General features: G+C 34.4%; 2 protein-coding genes and 1 pseudogene across 2 annotated transcripts; 2 read left to right on the top strand and 1 right to left on the bottom strand.

Moving 5' to 3' along the window:
- The first annotated feature begins 3,064 nt into the window (after positions 1–3,064).
- LOC140811352 (calcium-binding protein KRP1-like) lies at positions 3,065–3,397 on the top strand. Its single transcript, XM_073169203.1, has one exon. The coding sequence runs from the start codon at positions 3,065–3,067 to the stop codon at positions 3,395–3,397; it is 333 nt and encodes a 110-aa protein (XP_073025304.1).
- A 3,114-nt stretch (positions 3,398–6,511) lies between these two features.
- On the top strand, positions 6,512–8,431 carry LOC140813140 (coniferyl alcohol acyltransferase-like; annotated as a pseudogene).
- Positions 8,432–9,480: 1,049 nt separating this feature from the next.
- Positions 9,481–16,623, bottom strand: LOC140811353 (G-type lectin S-receptor-like serine/threonine-protein kinase At1g11300). The gene is made up of 14 exons (XM_073169204.1): positions 15,280–16,623; positions 15,057–15,164; positions 14,775–14,977; positions 14,478–14,688; positions 14,127–14,370; positions 13,884–14,034; positions 13,491–13,801; positions 11,472–12,067; positions 11,096–11,212; positions 10,831–11,021; positions 10,545–10,755; positions 10,155–10,389; positions 9,882–10,032; positions 9,481–9,798 (listed from the first exon to the last, which is right to left on the bottom strand). The coding sequence occupies exons 1-14, from the start codon at positions 16,568–16,570 to the stop codon at positions 9,481–9,483; spliced, it is 4,338 nt and encodes a 1,445-aa protein (XP_073025305.1). The 5' UTR covers positions 16,571–16,623.
- Between the last annotated feature and the right edge of the window lie 1,669 nt (positions 16,624–18,292).

Consider the following 18,292-nt stretch of genomic DNA (forward strand, 5'->3'; position numbering starts at 1 on the left):
CCTGGAATCTTGATGGAGGTGAAGAAATCCTCTCGCTATCCCGAGAATGATGGTAAAACGTTTACTCCATGGCAATAGCTTATTTTTACTCGTAGACTAGCATTCTCTCATCTCCATGAATGCAGCATCCCAAGATCCTTACATGGTTACGATGTTGTAGAATGGCAATCAAAATGACTTCATTCTTAAATTCTCTGAATGTGGATGAATGACCAACACAAAGAAGCACTGGCAACAGTCTTACCTTGTACACAGGTTCAAATCCTCCTTGTCCTATTTTTTTATGCTAAGAGAAATTGTTTGTGGCGGCAAGAATACATTTAAATGGAAATAGATGTAGTTCTTGGTCTTCTTCTATGCTATCTGCATACCGTGTGTCGTATAAATAACAGGTGACAACGATAAAATTTTCTATTTTTTGTCCGCGAAAATAATCATGGGAAGTCTAAACTTTGCTTACTGGTTTTAGCTTCTCCAGTCTGCCTATTTACTTGACACAGATACCAGAATACCAGAGCCGTGAGAAGAACAGCCAGAAATGACGATATGATAATTATACATCGAATCACACGTCTTTTCCTCTTTGCAGCAGCTAATGATTCTAGCAGTTGCCATATGATCAAAGTGAGTGCTCAGGCTGATACAAACTGAAAGGTCCAGAAGTCTAAACCATTATCAAGAGTTGTATCATTCCTAATTCTACGCGAGCCATACGTATGTAAATCACTTCACCGCCCATGGGAAGATTTCTTAGATCAACCAAATCAGTTTGCCAGACTAAACATCTGTTGCCGTTCCCGTAGACATTTGCTGTAGCATAAGCCATACAATCACATTTCTTCAAGCATTCTTCTCCACATTTTCAACACTTTTGATACTTTCCCACACAACTGCATTGTCTGGAAACTTTTAACTGATCATACTTAACGTACACATCTCCTTCGCTGCAGTTCAGCTCGTGTTTCCTTCCACAACCACCTGACCAGTCAATCAATTGCCAATCTTGAGGTGATCAGGGAGTAAAAACTTCTAAACACCGGCAAAAAGGATCATTTGTATGTATAATTCAGGAGGACCCAAGCTGCGAGTATAATCTCCGTCCGATGGATCCTCACTACTTCTCCACGATCGCATAAGCATATTTTGTTCGAGTTCTCAGCTTCCAACCAAGTTTCATGCCTGGCAACAAAGTATCCGATATGTAATCAAACTCTGCCAAGCATAGTCGCTTTCATCGTCTTCTTGATTTCTTAACACAAGATTTCCAGTGTCAAGAATACGCAGAAGGTGGCTGTTTTTCCTGCCGACCGTCTTGTTCGTAGACCAGACAACATCCATGGAAATCTTAAAAACCGAGAATTTTTTTTTGAATAAACTATTTTGTTGTACCAAATTAAAGAATTATATGATATTCGTTATGAATTTATGTGTAACCCTTTTATCCATCATAATAGTAATTTGATTCGATTCAAACTACACGTTCATGCCCAACGTACAAATATTTTTATGAAATCGATCTTTTAAAAAAGTATTCTGGAACAAACCAGCTAGCGATTGCCATTGAAATCCCGTTGGGATGGATATTTCTTGATTATGACAAGATTTGGAAATTTATTTTCTTGTCATTTATAGGACGGTGATGTAATATATAATATTAGTATAAGTTTACATGTGAATATATATAATATTTAATTTTCAAATAATTTCTCTAGTTTTATTTTTTGAAAATAAATAATTTTAATTGATTTAGTTAAAATTTGTCATTGTATGTAAAATAATGGAGTCGGTTGAAAATTAATGAAAAATTGAAATTACTAATATATAAATGGAATGAAATCTAAGTGTTAAATAAGAGGTTGAGACAAAATTGAGAAATGTTATTATCTTTATATGTTAAATGATACTAAACAATTAACAAGATTTTTTTTTAATTTAATAGAGTTGAAGATAAGTTTTGTTTAAAAAGTTTTTTCAATGTAAGATATTGCAGAGTGATTTGAAAATGTTTTAATGAAAAAATATAGAGTGGGTATCATGTGAGACCGTCTCACGGATCTTAATCCGTGAGACGGGTCAACCCTACCCATATTCACAATAAAAAGTAATACTCTTTGCATAAAAAGTAATACTTTTATATGGGTGACCTAAATAAGAGATCCGTCTCACAGATACGACCCATGAGACCGTCTCACACAAGTTTTTGCCAAAAATATATAGGAAAAATAGTTATGAGATTATATATTTTGATGTCCTCACTATGATGACCAGATATATATTAAATAATTTTAAATTAAAAAGTAATTCATACTATTTAGTCATTTTTAATTAATTAATAATGAGAATAAGAGTTTGACCTCTTCTTTTAGATATTTTTCTAGCAAATAATAAATATTTTTGGAAAATATGCTATAACCGTTTTCCTTGTTTATTTAAAATACATCAAAATAATGGTAAAAACTGAATCTGGTTGCGGTCATGACTTCAATAATACGTACCATATATGTGCTGTCTCATGAATTGTCCACGTTTCAGCACATTCACAAGTTTTTTTAAAAAAAGTATGGAAAGTAAACTCGTTATCTTCCCCGAAACTAATGTGACATCTAATTTCACGAGACAGTTCTTTTATTTAAGTCATCAATAAAAAATGTTATTTTTTATTATAAACATGAATATAGTTGATCTGTCTTACGAATAATGATATTTGAGATCGTCACAAGACACTTAATCAATTAAGTTTACCTTTAAATGAGAAGTCAAAATTAAAAAAAAAAATTGAATTGCTAGGAAAATAGAGATCCATTCCCATGCATAATTGTTTGTGAATTGTGATAATAAATAAATATCCGCTGCAGTTTGACAATTAAATTTCCATGCAACTTCCTGGAATACAGAAACCCCAACGATCATATTTATTAGGCCGCAAATCTGAACTGTACCCTCGCTGTCCTTCTTTGTCGACTCCTTCCACGCAGAAATTTCCCTCTTCCCACTCTATATCTATTAATACTTTCATATATACGTTCCACTTTCGGCCCGCATTAATCGTATTCCAGCAGAAATAATGGCTCAGAGGAATAACATCAATAAACACGTCGTTTTCGAGGATTTCTTTCCGTCGATGGTGGAGAAGCTGGGAGCGGACGGGTTCTTGAATGAGCTCTGCAATGGGTTCCGTCTGCTGATGGACAATGAAAAGGGAGTCATCACATTGGAAAGCTTGAAGAATAATTCGGCAGCTTTAGGTCTGCAGAATATGAACGACGATGAATTGAGGAGTATGTTGAAGGAAGGAGATCTGGATGGAGATGGGAGCCTCAATCAGATGGAGTTTTGCGTTTTGATGTTCAGGTTGAGCCCTGATCTCATGGATCAAGCAAGAAGATGCAAGATTTGATTTCTTCTCCAGGAATTTCGTACTTTCAATATATATTAATAATAATTACCCATATATTTATCGTTTTACTCTTTTATTCGTCTTTTTATTAAATTTATTTTAGTCTACTATCTTTAACATATCAATACACTCGATAAAAAATACTGAAATTATAAAAAGTTCTTAAACCATACTCACAACATCGAATGAGATTGTACTTTATTACTGGCCGACATATGGACGCGACGAGAGAGGCGAGAGCAAGCTAAGAGAGCATGGATAGACATGAGCTTTTAAATTTGTTCATTTAATTCTATACATATAAGCTACAGCAAAAATTTGTGTGAGACGATCTCATTAGTCGTATTTTGTAAGACGGATCTTTTATTCGAGTCATCAATGAAAAAAAATATTACTTTTAATTGTAAATATCGGTATGATTGATCATCTCACAGATAAAGATTCATTAGACCGTCTCACAAGAGACATACTCATAAATTATATATGACTCTCGTTGTCTTTTAATTTCCAAGCTGTATTTCCTCCAACCTAACGAGATGAAGAATCAGATTTGTGGAGAAGAACAAATTCAAGAATGTGGAAGCTAGCTAGCTAGTTATCATCTCAATTTTATATGATTTTGCTATATTACCATAATTAGTAAATGCGATGCGTATATGTTTGAAAATATAAATTTATTTGATTTTTCTATTATGGGATGCCCTTTATCCGTGGTAACTTTTGCTTACTTTTCTTGATTAATTCTAAGGTTTTTGTTTTTGTTTTTTTTTACTCTGATTAGAGGCAACAAATAAAAGATATCACGAGGATCAAAGCCGTGAATGGAATTCACAAAATCACCCTCGAGATATAAGTCTTCTTATATGTAATGGGAAAAAGGATTTTTTAGTCTATGAAGTTATTCAATTTTTTGAATTTGGTTTATCAAGTTTTTAAAGTTTGGTTTTAGTACTAATTTTTAATTCTTGGCTCAATGGATAACGTGACATCTGACGAGTATCAATTTCCGATGTCATGTTAGCATTTTTATGCAATTTCAAGATTTTCCGATGTCACGTCAGCAATTAGATCAAAATAGTTGAAATTTAAAAGTTAGTGAACCAAAACCAAACTCTGAAAATTTACTGAAGTAAAAGTCGAAATTGAACAAGTCGATAGATAAAAAAAACTATTTCATCATTAGAAATCTCCTTTCGTTTAAGACGAGTTTGGGTACAGAAGTTGTAGCTTAAAAAAATGCTTAAATAAGTCTAGCTTTTTCAAATGTTTTTTTTTTTAAAAAGAAAAATTGGTTTGGATAAATATTGAAAAAAATGTCTTTGTTTTAGTTTTAAAATAAAAGTAAAGCAGAGTTCAAAAAACAGAAATTCGCTTTAAAAATACATTTTTTTTAAAGTTTGTGTTTAAAACATCTTTTGCAACAAAACAATATACTTCTTCAGAAAACACTTTTTTTTCTAAAAAAAATAATTTGGCTTCTCCGACTGATTAAGCCATTTCATGTGGATGGTGAACCATCATGATAACTCGATCTGATCAGTCGAGGGCTTGAGGGAGTTGTGGCTCAAAACAAACTTGACTGAGACCCAATTTTTGAGAGACACCCAAATAATATGAGTGGGTCTCATGTGAGATCCTAATCTGTGAGACGAGTCAACCTTAACGATATACACAATAAAAAGTAATACTCTTAGTATAAAAATTAATATTTTTTTATGGATGACTCAAATAAGAGGTCCGTCTCACAAATACGACCGTGCGACCGTATCACACAAATTTTTGTCAATAAATATTTAATATTTCGCAATATAAAATTAGACTAGCTAAAAAAATATAAGTATTAGACCTGAGACTTGAAAAAAATTCGTCTGGCCACTCACACCCACCGAGAAAATTAAAGAATAAAGAATTTTTTTCCCCCAAATCTGATTTAACAACCGAAAAGTTTTCCACAAGAATGGAAATTGTTTTCCGATCCAAGACACATTCCTAATAGCAGTAGTGCTATCACATCATATGTACGTACGTATTAGGAATGTTTATTTAAAATACTATACATTAATCATAGCAGTTTAACACAGTGCTTGCTTAATTATTTTTCAAGCTTCGTACGTAGCAGTTTGTGAAATAAGAGGGTTGGTTCAACCAATTTAGAGATGAGCATCTGTTACTGTAACCACTCTTCAACTTCAGAATTCACATTATTCAACAAACAAATAATTTTTATATGAATTTTGAACGATTACATATATATTATATTCTTCAAAATATATGGCGTGTTTATGTTCCCTAGAAATTAAAGTTTTATATTTTCATTTTTTTTTTGAAAAATGACTCCCCCTTAAACTAGAAACACGACTCTCGATAAATTTTTCTTTAAAAACAAAAGAAATATATGATTTGATGTGTCATATGTAAAGGTGCATGCATGCCTAATGTTGAGAAATCCCAACTCTAGACAGACAAGTTAACTTTATTTTGATTTTAAAAAGTTTTTACGAGTTAGGCAATGTTAGGTTTGACTTTGTTTTTCACTTGCTAAAAACCCACAAGATTCATACCTGCAAGCCATTAATGTCGTTTAATAAAAATAGGAATTTTGTTATTTAATTTTGCTAGTGATGGATCGTTCGATCCTACCTGTGGGGCAGTGTCCCACAAGATTTAGATGGTCCAGATTTAACCAAATTTGTGATTAAAAAAAATAATGAACCCCATGTACTTGTGGTTAAATCTAAACCCAGGATCTACACGTGGGGCACTGTCTTCACATGTAAAGTGAAATATTCCCTACTAGGGATCCATTTAAAATACAAACCAAATGGACACACAAAATAGATATTAGTGGTATATATACAATCTCAGTTCGATGATGAAGTTCTTTGAAATAAATGAGAGGGTTCGAATTTTTTATGGCCTGTATATATTAATCGAAAAATCACTCATTTATAATATATACATATATATATATATAGACACAAAAAAATAGAATAGTCATACCTATTGAGACTTTTATTTATAGCATTTACTTAATTTAATTGCTGAAATCCCAACTATTCCCAACATACCAGCTACATCTTATAAAACAAATTAAGTTACATTTTCGAAAGGAAACCATACTCCATCTTTCACCTTACTTTTTTTCCACCGAATATTTCGTCCTTGTTCTCCCACTCTCAATTACAAAAATTAAGAAAAGGTAAGAGAAAAATGCCGCTGAAAAGAGAACTTGAGGTGAAGGTAAGCAAAACAGAGGTTGTCGCAGCGGCTCTGCCGATCCAAGAGCACTGGCTGCCATTCTCCAACCTCGACCTGCTGTTGCCGCCGGTGGACGTCGGCATTTTCTTTTGCTACCGAAAAACCAAGGAACTATCTTTTGAAACTATGGTCGGTGCTCTCAAGAAGTCATTAGCCCAGTGTTTGATCGCATACTACGCTTTTTCCGGGCAGCTGGTGACGAACACAGCCGGGGAGCCAGAGCTTCTATGTAACAACCGTGGAGTGGATTTCGTGGAAGCTTTTGCGGACGCTGAACTGATGGATCTTGATCTGTACAATCCTGACGAAACTGTTGAAGGGAAGCTGGTGCCGGAGAGGAAGCACGGCGTTCTTGCTGTACAGGTGATTGTCGGAGACTCTTTCAGGAGATTATCGATTGTTCGGAAATTGATGTTTTTTTTGCATGTGGATGTTGAAAATAGCTAAAACCTGGTAGGATTCTAAGTAACATTGACTAGCTCTTACATTGGCATTTAGTCTCAGTCACTCTTGCGGTCATGATCTAATTATTTTATTTTATTTTTCAAAAAAAAAAACGATAAATTTTCCTTAAATTTGCATTACATTTAATTTAATACTACCAAAAGCAGAAGAGTGCATCTTTAATCTATCTTAAATAAAATCTCCGGAAGAATATTATATGCTTTTGATAACAGGTGACTCAACTAAAATGCGGAGGAATGGTCGTTTCATGCACATTCGCCCACCAGGTGGCAGACGCCTACTCCGCCAACATGTTTGTCGTTTCATGGGCGGAGATAACACAGTCGAGGCCAATCTCGCAGCCCCCATCCTTCCGCCGCTCACTCCTTCTACCCCGGCGCCCAACTGCCTACCACCTCTCAGTTGACAGCATGTACGCCACAATTTCAGCTTTTACATCGCCGGACGATCGGGAACCGGCTGCAGAGGATGACAAGCGAACAGCTTTGAGCCGAATCTATTACGTCAAAGCTGATCAAATTGACAAGATTCAGGCATTGGCAAATGATGAAAAATGTTTTGGAAAAAGGAACAGGAGGACTAAGCTGGAGGGATTCAGCGCCTTTCTCTGGAAAATGATTGTTTCCGGTAAAGTTTCTGCCGGTGATGGCTACTGCAAGCTGGGAATTGTGGTGGACGGGAGGAAACGATTGATCGACGGTGAAGAAAGTCAAGAAAAATTGATTGCTTCGTATTTTGGCAACGTTTTATCCATCCCATACGGGGAGAAGAAAATTAAAGAGTTGAAGGAAAAATCATTGAGCTGGGTGGCAGATGAAGTGCACAGCTTTCTGAAAAGTGCTCTGAGTAAAGAACATTTCTTGGGGCTGATAGATTGGGTGGAGGAGCGCCGCCCCCACCCAGCATTGTCCAGGATATACGCATGCTAGGGCCACAGAGGAAGAGCCGGCTGTTGTGGTTTCATCGGGGCTGCATTTTCCGGTGAGAAAGATAGACTTTGGGTGGGGAACACCCTTGTTTGGTTCGTACCATTTTCCTTGGGGAGGGAAATCAGGATATGTCATGCCGATGCCGAGTCCAAAAGGGAATGGGGACTGGATTATTTACATGCACCTGTTGGAAGAGCAATTGAAGATGATAGAAACTAATGCAGCTAATGTATTTATCCCCCTCAGTTCTGACTACATTTACTCGTGCACCTGATCTTGGCTCTTTACTTTGAATCTAGCTAGTTCATATATGTGTATGTGTGTATTGACTGATATAATTAAGTTTCTTGACGTTGATGATATGCATGTGGGAAACTCTTTATCAGTTAACGTTGGATTCGCACATTTGATTTTTACCAGCACGAAGCACATGTCATACACTTAAATAACAATTATATGATAAAAAAAATTTGTTTTTCTAAAAAAATAATTTGAATCATTTTGTTATTTATTTGAGTTTAATATCTTGTTATATTAGATGAATAAATTAATTAAGAACTTATATAATTTACTTTCGAATTTTTTGTCAAATTAAAATATATTTGTAGATGAATGCATAATAATTTACATATATATCCTTATTGAGTTTTTGGATTTTTATTAATAAGGAGGACATTTGTGTCTTATCATGGGTCTTTCATATATATAATTTTTTGAAGTTTTTATAAAAATGTATATACTTTATAATGAGTCATTTCATTATGAATATAACTCAACTTTATTTCTCTCACACTCATTTACAATTGAAAAAATCCACACATTTATATGTATATAGAATGAAATATTGTTTTTTTTAAAAATGAAATAGTATGAAATATGACATACTTAAATATTATATAAAAAAAAAGATAATGGTAGAAAGTCAAAAACACAAACGTTTATATGTACATAGAATGAAATATTATTTTTTTTAAATGAAATAAAATGAAATATGATAAAATTAAATATTATAACGAAAAAAAGATAAGAGTAGAAAGTCAAAAAACCAAAACCATTACCATGAAATATGGTTAATTAATATTAATTATTAATTAATATATTAAGTGTGAAATTAGTACATATGTTACTTGATAATCAAAAGAAGAAAACATGTGAAGGGTAATTATGTCTGTTCACAATTGGAAAATATTATACTTTTATATGTGTGTGTCTATATATATATTATCCATTGATAAATAACGACACTTTCCATATATAAATAACGTCACTTATTCTCCAATACTCACCAAAACTTGGGAATAACTACAGTATATGTGGTCTTACACGAAAAACAAATCAATTTTACAATTAAATTATGACAAAAAATTTCACATTGCATTCACCGTGTTACATTGATGAGCAAGCCTCATCATCGTCATGATGATCGATCTGTTATCTACCATCAACCATGGTAAGAGTAACATTATTCAAGGAGCAACTACTCCTTTGGCTTTGTTGAGAAGAACTCGTACCCGCATAAGAAGGCTTGCGCTTAATCGCAAATGCGGCTTGGTTTGGCTCAGGAAGCTTTACAATTTCACTGCTAAGAAATGAGAGTACAGATGAAACAGATGGCCTATCTTTAGGAAGCTCTTGGACACACAACAATCCAATATGAACACATCTCATGACCTCAGACTGGTAGCTTGGATTTGATATTCTTGGATCTATAAGAGTCACTGCATTATCTTCATTCCAATGTTTCCAAACCTGGAAATTTTATAATTAGAATGATCATTTGGAGCGCCATATCAAGCAGATTAATAGAATAGGAGAATTTTAAGAAGGCATACATGTCCCAAAAGATTCGAAGAGCCTTCGTTATGGTAGAAACTTGAGTTCCTTCTCCCGGTAGCAATCTCTAGTATCAGAACTCCTAAGCTGAAAACATCAGATTTTTCAGAAAATCTTCCCTCCAATGCGTACTCGGGAGCCATGTAACCACTGCAAGAAAATGACGTCGGTTGGACATTTTTTGCTATTTGTAGCATTGGATGACTACTTAAGAGAAAATTACATGATGCTTATGCTTCAATTGTGGAGGGGTCGAATAAATATGTACTCACTAAGTTCCCACAACTCTTACGGTGCTGACATGATCTTGTGCAGTGCCGAATATTCTGGCCATACCGAAATCTGAAATCTTTGGATTCCAATCATGGTCAAGCAATATGTTACTTGGCTTGAGGTCTCTGTGGATTATTTTCAATCTAGAATCCCTGTGAAGATAAAGGAGACCTCGAGCAATACCTTCAATTATGTTGAAACGTTTTCTCCAATCTAGGATATCGAGTGATGCATCTATACAAATAATATTCCGAGAGAAAACAATTATTTCAATTTCAAAACATCCCTTCGAACTAAAATCTCAACTTCCACAAATCCATTTCTCATTATCAGATCACAATGTGAAAGACAATAACTCTACCAGAAAACAAGGTAGAAATTCAACTGACCAAATAGGAAAAAGTCCAAGCTTTTATTAGGCATGTATTCATATACAAGCATGGTTTCTTTATTCTCCACACAGCATCCCAGCAGTCGAACAAGATTCCTATGTTGAAGTCTAGAAATCAAGACCACTTCATTCATAAATTCTTGCATTCCCTGTCCCGATGTTTTTGAAAGTCTCTTAACTGCGATTTCTCGTCCATCATTCAAATTTCCCTAGAGTTGCAACAAGATTCAGAATGCGGTATTCAACAAATGTGATAAATGACATGGATAAGCCCACAATGTTACCTTGTAAACAGGGCCAAAACCACCCTTCCCAAGCTTGTTAGCCTCTGAGAAATTGTCGGTGGCAATTACAAGCACCTCAAACTTAATCAATGGTAACTCTTCAAGATTAACTTTATCCATTGTATCTTTAATAGAAGACTGAATTGTATTCGATGTGCTTGATTCTCCAAGTTCAAGTTTTGTTTTCTTGCCTATTTCAAAAGGAAAATATCAAGTGAAAGCGGAATATAATGCCTCATTCACGGGTTAGTAGTCCTAAAATTACCTTTTTTCTTAGCCATCCATTTCCAAGAAAAGTATGCGCAAATGGCCATCATTATCGAGCCAACCACAACGAAAACTATTATGATTTTGAAATTTTTTTTATTGTCTTTCTTCTGATCTGCAGCACAAAATCCATAAAATCACAAACGCGATAGGCCAACAAATGAAGCGAGCTTTAACAAAGTACAGATAAGAGCTTAATCTAGAAATACGCATTCCCGTAGAGAAGAACCAACTTATTTTGAGACAGAAACCAGGGGGCAAGAACAAGACGCATAACAGGACATATAGAAGCGTCAAGAAAACATTCATATTAGCAGATAAAATACACGCGAGACACAAAAAGGACATCATCAAAGAAACCCAGAAATGTTTACCTAGTTCTGAAATTGCCAGGCGGATATAAAGATCCGAACCCGAGGAGGCTGACCCAGCTGGGAATTTCTGGATATCCATCAAGGTTCCTCTCCAGAACATACAGCCAATACCAACATCAAACCCATAGGCTATACAAGAACAATTACTCAAGCATCGACCTCCACACTCATTTTCTGGGCCAAACCATCGGTCTGAATATCCCGGAATTTTCAGCCTTTGAAGCTTCAAAAACCCATCTTCTCTCATCCCATTACTTGTGCCATTATTCTCTTCACATTTCAGATGGATCCGTCTCATGCACCCATTTGTCCAATTCCCAGCATCCCATTCTTCGGTATTACTCGGCACAAAACCTTGCAAGCAACTGCAGATAGGCGAGCTTTGTGAATTACAGAACCCAAACGATCCACAAGTGCCAAAAGTTGAGCAACTAGTGGTGGATGAATTGCTTCGTTGCCCAGCGCAAAATCTTGGAAAGATGGAACAAAGAGCTGTAGCCGCACATAATAGAATAAAAAGTTTAGAACTTTTTGCCCAGATCATAATCGAGTGATGAAAAATGGCTATTGCCAGTAAGAATTCGATTGTCTGTTTCCTCAATCAATCAGTTGTCAGTTGCTTAGAAAATCGCCGTTCATTAGCCGTAGTTGGATTGAATTTCATGTACATTTGCAGCAATTTTCTCAGCGGAAATAGTTGAAAACCTGAAAGAATTTTTTTTAAAAAAAAAACAAGACAAAACAGGATACGAGTAGTTGTAAAATGGTAATGAGAACAAACGATGACGCAAAAAAGTAACCAGTTTGAGCCACCAGCCAGCAGGTTGGACTCTCATAATTTTCAAGAGAAAACGATCGGTCACTAGAGTTTATGGGAAAATCTAGGTTCCACCCTTTTAGTTTTGAAATGTCGCTAATTGCCCCTTAAGTTTAATTTAATTATATTATTATATTAATTTTCGGACGAATTATTTATTTATTTTCCATTAAACTCGTACTTCTATTCATTTTATTAAGATGAAGTAAATAACATTTTGAATAATAAACACCATTAATCATACATCTTACCAAACACGTGTATTAAAAATAGTTTCATAACCAACGGTAAATTAAGGCTCATATTTTGATTAAGCTGTTGAATTATAGATATACCAACTATTGAATATAGTAAATTTTGTTGGAAAATACGTTTAACATGTCAGTGTTATGATCTGAATATTTCGAATATGATTTTAATTTTATTGAACTAAATTCAATTTTTTTGGAAAATACGTTTAACATGTCAGTGTAATAATCTGGATATTTCGAATATGATTTTAATTTTATTGGACTAAATTCAATTTGTTGGAAAATACGTTTAACATGTCAGTGTAATGATCTAGATATTTCGTATGATTTTAATTTTATTAAACTAAATTCTATTTTGTGTGATTAAACTCAAATAATACTTTTTTTAAGTCGTTGAAAATCAACCCCATTGTTTATAGTCAATATCTCTCTTTTTCTAATTTTTCCTGATTGCTTTTTGGCGGGGTAAGCTCTGTGAGCAGACTGGGACTTGGAGAAGTCTTGCCAATTGGGTAACAATCTCATATATTTTTATTTATAAAACAAGTAAATCATATATATATATATATATATATATATATATATATATATATATATATATATATTGAAAATAAGAAAATAAAATTTTTTTTATGAGTGAACTAAATAAAATATATATCTCACAAAATTGATTCGTGAAACCGTCTAGTTTACATGCTAATAAATCGTGTCAAAATGAACATGGATTTGATCCAAAAAAATAAATAATAAAAATCAAGCATGGTTTCATGTTTCATTTAACAAATTAGCAGAATAGAGGTCTAGATTTTGTGAAATTTCAGAAAACATAAACTCATTTATATATTAATAATTTGCATCAACACATTTTCGCTAACACATCACATTATTTATGAGAAAATCGTAGTATACCATAACCATGTAGAAGACTAGTCATAATATTTTCACGATATTCATCGACCGTCCAGCACTGTGAGTGTGACCTCGTTGCCCGAGTATCCGGTTTGAATCGTCGGTTGAGTTGTACCGACATGGAAACGGTTCCATTTCTCTGCAAAAACTGGCTGCTCCGGCGCTGGCAGGTCCACGATTTCCTGTCTGAGCATTGCCAGAACAGTTTGAATTGTAGGCCTGTCTGTAGGAAATTCTTGAACACACAACAGGGCGATGTGGATGGATCTAACGATATCTCCCTGGAAATTTGAACTCACTATAGTTTGTTCCGCAAATGCCAGACCATTATCTTCACTCCACAATTTCCAGGCCTGAAATGTTATGATGGACAAATTAAAATGCGATGGATCCTGTTTTTACACGTATTTCTTGATAAATTGAGAAATGGCTTACGCATCCCAAAAGGCTCAAAGACCATTCTTCATTGTAATAGTGTGTGTTCTTTTTTCCGCTTATAATCTCTAACATCAGCACACCAAAGCTGTAGACATCAGATTTCTCAGAAAATCTGCCTTCCATTGCATACTCAGGTGCCATGAATCCACTGCAAAATAATTATAATATATCATATTGTATCGCGTAAAGACATACATTATATACGTGAATAAAAACGAGTTGATTGGAAAATTCACTCACTATGTCCCTACAACTCTTGCTGTGTTGGCTTGATCTTGGTTGCCTCCGAAAATTCTTGCCATGCCAAAGTCTGAAATTTTCGGATTCCAATCCTCATCAAGCAACACGTTACTGGGCTTAAGATCTCGGTGGATAATCTTGAGTCTAGAGTCCCTGTGAAGATACAGGATACCTCGACCAATACCTTCGATGATATCAAAACGCTTCTTCCAATTTAGAATCTGTTGCGATGGATGCTTAGGATCTATACAAACAACATGACATAAAAATCAACTTCATGCTAAAATGAAAATTCTGCTGCAAATGAAGAAAATAAAAACCAGAATTGTTTTTGAACTTGAAGAAACTGACCGAAAAGACACGCATCCAAGCTTTTATTAGGCATGTATTCGTATATCAGCATCTTCTCTTCTTTCTCCACACAACATCCCACCAACCTCACAAGATTTCTATGTTGTAGTTTAGAAATCACGACTACTTCATTCATGAATTCTTCCATTCCCTGTCCTGAGGTTGCTGAAAGCCTCTTAACTGCTATTTCTTTCCCATTTCCCAGTTTTCCCTGAGAAAATATCACAATTTCAGCACTAGTTACTTTATGTAATTCAAGCAAGCAACAACGGTAGCGCAAAGTAAGAAAGCTTCTACCTTGTAAACGGTACCAAAACCACCCTTTCCTAGCGCATTGTCCTCTTGGAATTTATCTGTTGCATTGGCCAGTGTCTTAAATGTGAAAAGTGGCAGCTCTTCGATATTGACTTTTTCTGATTCATCTTTGAGCACGATTGATGCAGGATCTGATGGAAATGCTTGCACCGCCTTAAATATCTTTGGGTCTTTCGTCTTCCCTCCTGATGATGTTTATGCACAAGCGCATTATGCAAGTGACGCAAAAATATCAGTACACGTGTATACTTGTTTCTTTGTTACCTTTTTTCTTGAATATACAGAACCAAGCGATGAAAATCATAATGGATATGGTCACTACTGCCACAACTGTCAGAATTATTATCAACATATTCTTCCTTTTCTTGTGATCTGCAGGAAATAAGGAAAAACTGCTCAATCAAGTGAAACTAACAATTCGAAACATGCTGGTGAAACTAGAACAACTTCATGTGAAAAATGAAAGGCAAATTGGTTCCGAGTATACCTAATTCTGATTTCGCTAGACGAATGTAAAGATCAACACCAACACCAGCAAACTCCTGAATATCGACCAAACTCTCACTCCAAAACATGCAACCGATAGTCGGACTCGGATCGTGTGCATATGCGATGCATGAACACTCACTCAAGCATCTAACCCGACATTCATCCACCTGGCTCGATGAAAATTTTACAGCAAAATCTGGTACCTTCATAAACTGAAGCATCAAAAACCCGTCTGCATTTCCTCCCTCGACACTGGAATTATTGCTTTGATCACACTGTAATTGACTGATTCTTACACAACCATTCGTCCAATTCCCTCTCGCCCATTCGTCCTTGTTCTTGGGCTCAAACCCTCTCAAACAAGAACAGATCGGAGATTTTTTAACGTTGCAGCTACCAAAAGGACCACATGTTCCATAAACATCACATACATTTTGTGGAGCCAACCACGTTATATCCCAGCTCTTCTTCTGATCATCCCACAGTCTCTGCACCAGACTCCCAGAAGAATTCAGGTCGATTTTCGTCAATATATTTGCCTGAAGAGGCGACGTGCAGTAGAAGAGCCCTGAATGATTATCCACCACACTGAATTCGTCGAGGTACGGAGAATACATATCCTGCACTCCTATAAGAATTTGCCCGTTCCAGGGGCCACTCCTCCAGTGGGGGCGGCCGTTATTCCAGGTGAAAAGCTGTGGGATGTTTAAAGCTTCCAGCCCCGCCGTGAAGTTCCCCACTTGAGGGTCGGACCCACTTTTCCAGGACGACAGGACCACCTTATTTCCAGTAATCGTGTTGTCAATTATCTTCAACGTCGGCAGGCCAACGTCTGAAGGATACGAAAAAGATTCCCATATTATGTTTCCAGTAAGAATTTCTTTTAGAACAAGATTCCCAGTGTCCTGAATTTGAGCACTGGTATTCATAGGAGTTGTGACATTGGTCGACCAGATTGTCTCATTGGCGCCATTGGTGAGTAGAAGATTCCCATCTTTGGCAATGGATACAGACCCGGAAGAATCTTTGAGAGGATTATCTCTGTTGGCGATCCATATCGTGGTTTCTTCAGAAACAGTGTAGAAAACTGCCAGGTATCGATTATTGGAGTTGGGAGGGGTGAAGAATCCCAATTTGAAGACCTTGCCAGCAGATACAATGGTACCAGGATCTTTGATGGAAACACCGGCTGGTATTGTATCTGTTTCCAAGCAAAATCCTTGAAGAGGAAGGCATAGAATCAAGAAAACACACGGAAGCAATAGATTCAAAGCTGTGGTGTTCATCATGGTAGTTCACTTATAGTTTCTTGATGAATTGGCCCGTGAGTTATATCTATATAATTAGATTGAAATTTAAATTTATTTTCGAGGAAGCTTGTGGGAAAGCCGTTTTTAAGGAAAGTGGGAGAAGATTATAAGTCACTGAAGTCGTCGGCAACTGATGTACTGATGTTCAAACTTGAGATAAAATGGAAAAAATCGAAATGACCAAACGTTAAATTGAAACGGAAATCGAATTTTATAATTCGAATATAAATGTTAAAATTGAAATTTATTTATTTCGATTTCGGATTATATATGTTAAAACCGAATCGACCGAAAAAAACGAAATTTCATTAAATTAATAATTTTATTTTTATTTTATATTTTTTGAGATGATCGGAGTGAACGATGAAATATTTTGAATAATATTTAGTTGATCGTTGTATATCTAATTCATTTAGATTTTATATTTAATGTTTTACTAAGAAATCAGGTAAAAAGATAACATATTATATTTTACAATATATTTATCTTATTAATTTAAATAATTATATCAAAATCGAAATAACCGACCGGCTGAACCATTTCGGTAGAAAACCGAACTGAACCGAACCGAAAAAAATGGTTCGGATATCGGATTATATATTTGTAAAACCGAAAAAACCAAAATCAAAAATAAAAAATCGAATCGAACCGAACCGATGGATTAACACGCTAAGTTAAATACGTGCAAAATGGGTAATTTGAAGTCGAAGATGGTTCACATTCGCTGGATTTTCAAATTATGGGTCCCACATAATTGGACTTAAAATTATGCATTTATCAGAATAAATTTAAAATATTACATATTTATCGAATTTTCTTCACAAGAAGATATAATAAATAGTAAATAATAAATCAAGTAGATAACTGTTTAGCGCTTGTAAATACATAAATAAATGGTCATAACTTTTCCCCCAACGGGTTAGATATGGAAGGTGGAAATTGGCTTTTTTTTATATTTTATTTATTATTTATATTTCAGTGGATTATTTCATATTAAATTTAAATTAAATTGCTCTTTGACCCTTTCGAGTCGTATAAATTATTTTTAACATCAAAATGATTTAGCATTTTTTCTTCCACTCCCTTTGATCACACCCTATTCCGGATAACCAAAATTGTTTTTTGTTTTTGTTTTTGTTTTTAATTATTAGACCATCTAATTCAACATTTATTCATGAAGGAATTCATATTCCACTTCTGAGATTAAATAAATCAATTTTAAATTACATATTTTTTTCAAATGCAAAGTTGTTTGAAAGAATATTTCACTCAAAATATCATAATACATTATGTCATTTGGCCAATTTTATAACTTTCCCTATTGATGAAATTAACTAAAATCCTCGATTTATTACCCTATTTTGATTCAATATTAATTTCAGTATAATTGAATTTTTTACATTAAATGTATAGTATAACAAATCTCCAACTCATTAACTCTAAAAAGAATATTCTCGAAATTTTTTTTATTGCTTTATAGTTAAATTATTTCATAATTAACTTAATTGTAATTATAAATTTAATAAAATACATAATATTAAATTTAAACTGAATATTAATAATTAAACAATTAAAGTATTCAAATTTCTTATTTATAACACCCTAATACTAATAATAAATTTATATTTAATCTACTATACCTATATTTTAATTTACTTGCTTATAAACTTACATGATATCATTAATTTTTTTTTTTAAAAA

Source organism: Primulina eburnea, chromosome 14, assembly GCF_022965805.1.
Source record: "Primulina eburnea isolate SZY01 chromosome 14, ASM2296580v1, whole genome shotgun sequence".
Lineage (NCBI taxonomy): Eukaryota > Viridiplantae > Streptophyta > Magnoliopsida > Lamiales > Gesneriaceae > Primulina > Primulina eburnea.

What these genes read in the sequence shown, in the direction of transcription:
- LOC140811352 (XM_073169203.1), top strand. Translation starts at nt 3,065, where the DNA reads ATGGCTCAGAGGAATAACATCAATAAACACGTCGTTTTCGAGGATTTC.
- LOC140811353 (XM_073169204.1), bottom strand. Translation starts at nt 16,570, where the DNA reads ATGATGAACACCACAGCTTTGAATCTATTGCTTCCGTGTGTTTTCTTG. An exon ending in TCTAGCGAAATCAGAATTAG is followed by an intron (nt 15,165 to 15,279) that starts GTATACTCGGAA and finishes TATTTCCTGCAG; the next exon opens with ATCACAAGAAAAGGAAGAAT. An exon ending in CTGTATATTCAAGAAAAAAG is followed by an intron (nt 14,978 to 15,056) that starts GTAACAAAGAAA and finishes AAACATCATCAG; the next exon opens with GAGGGAAGACGAAAGACCCA.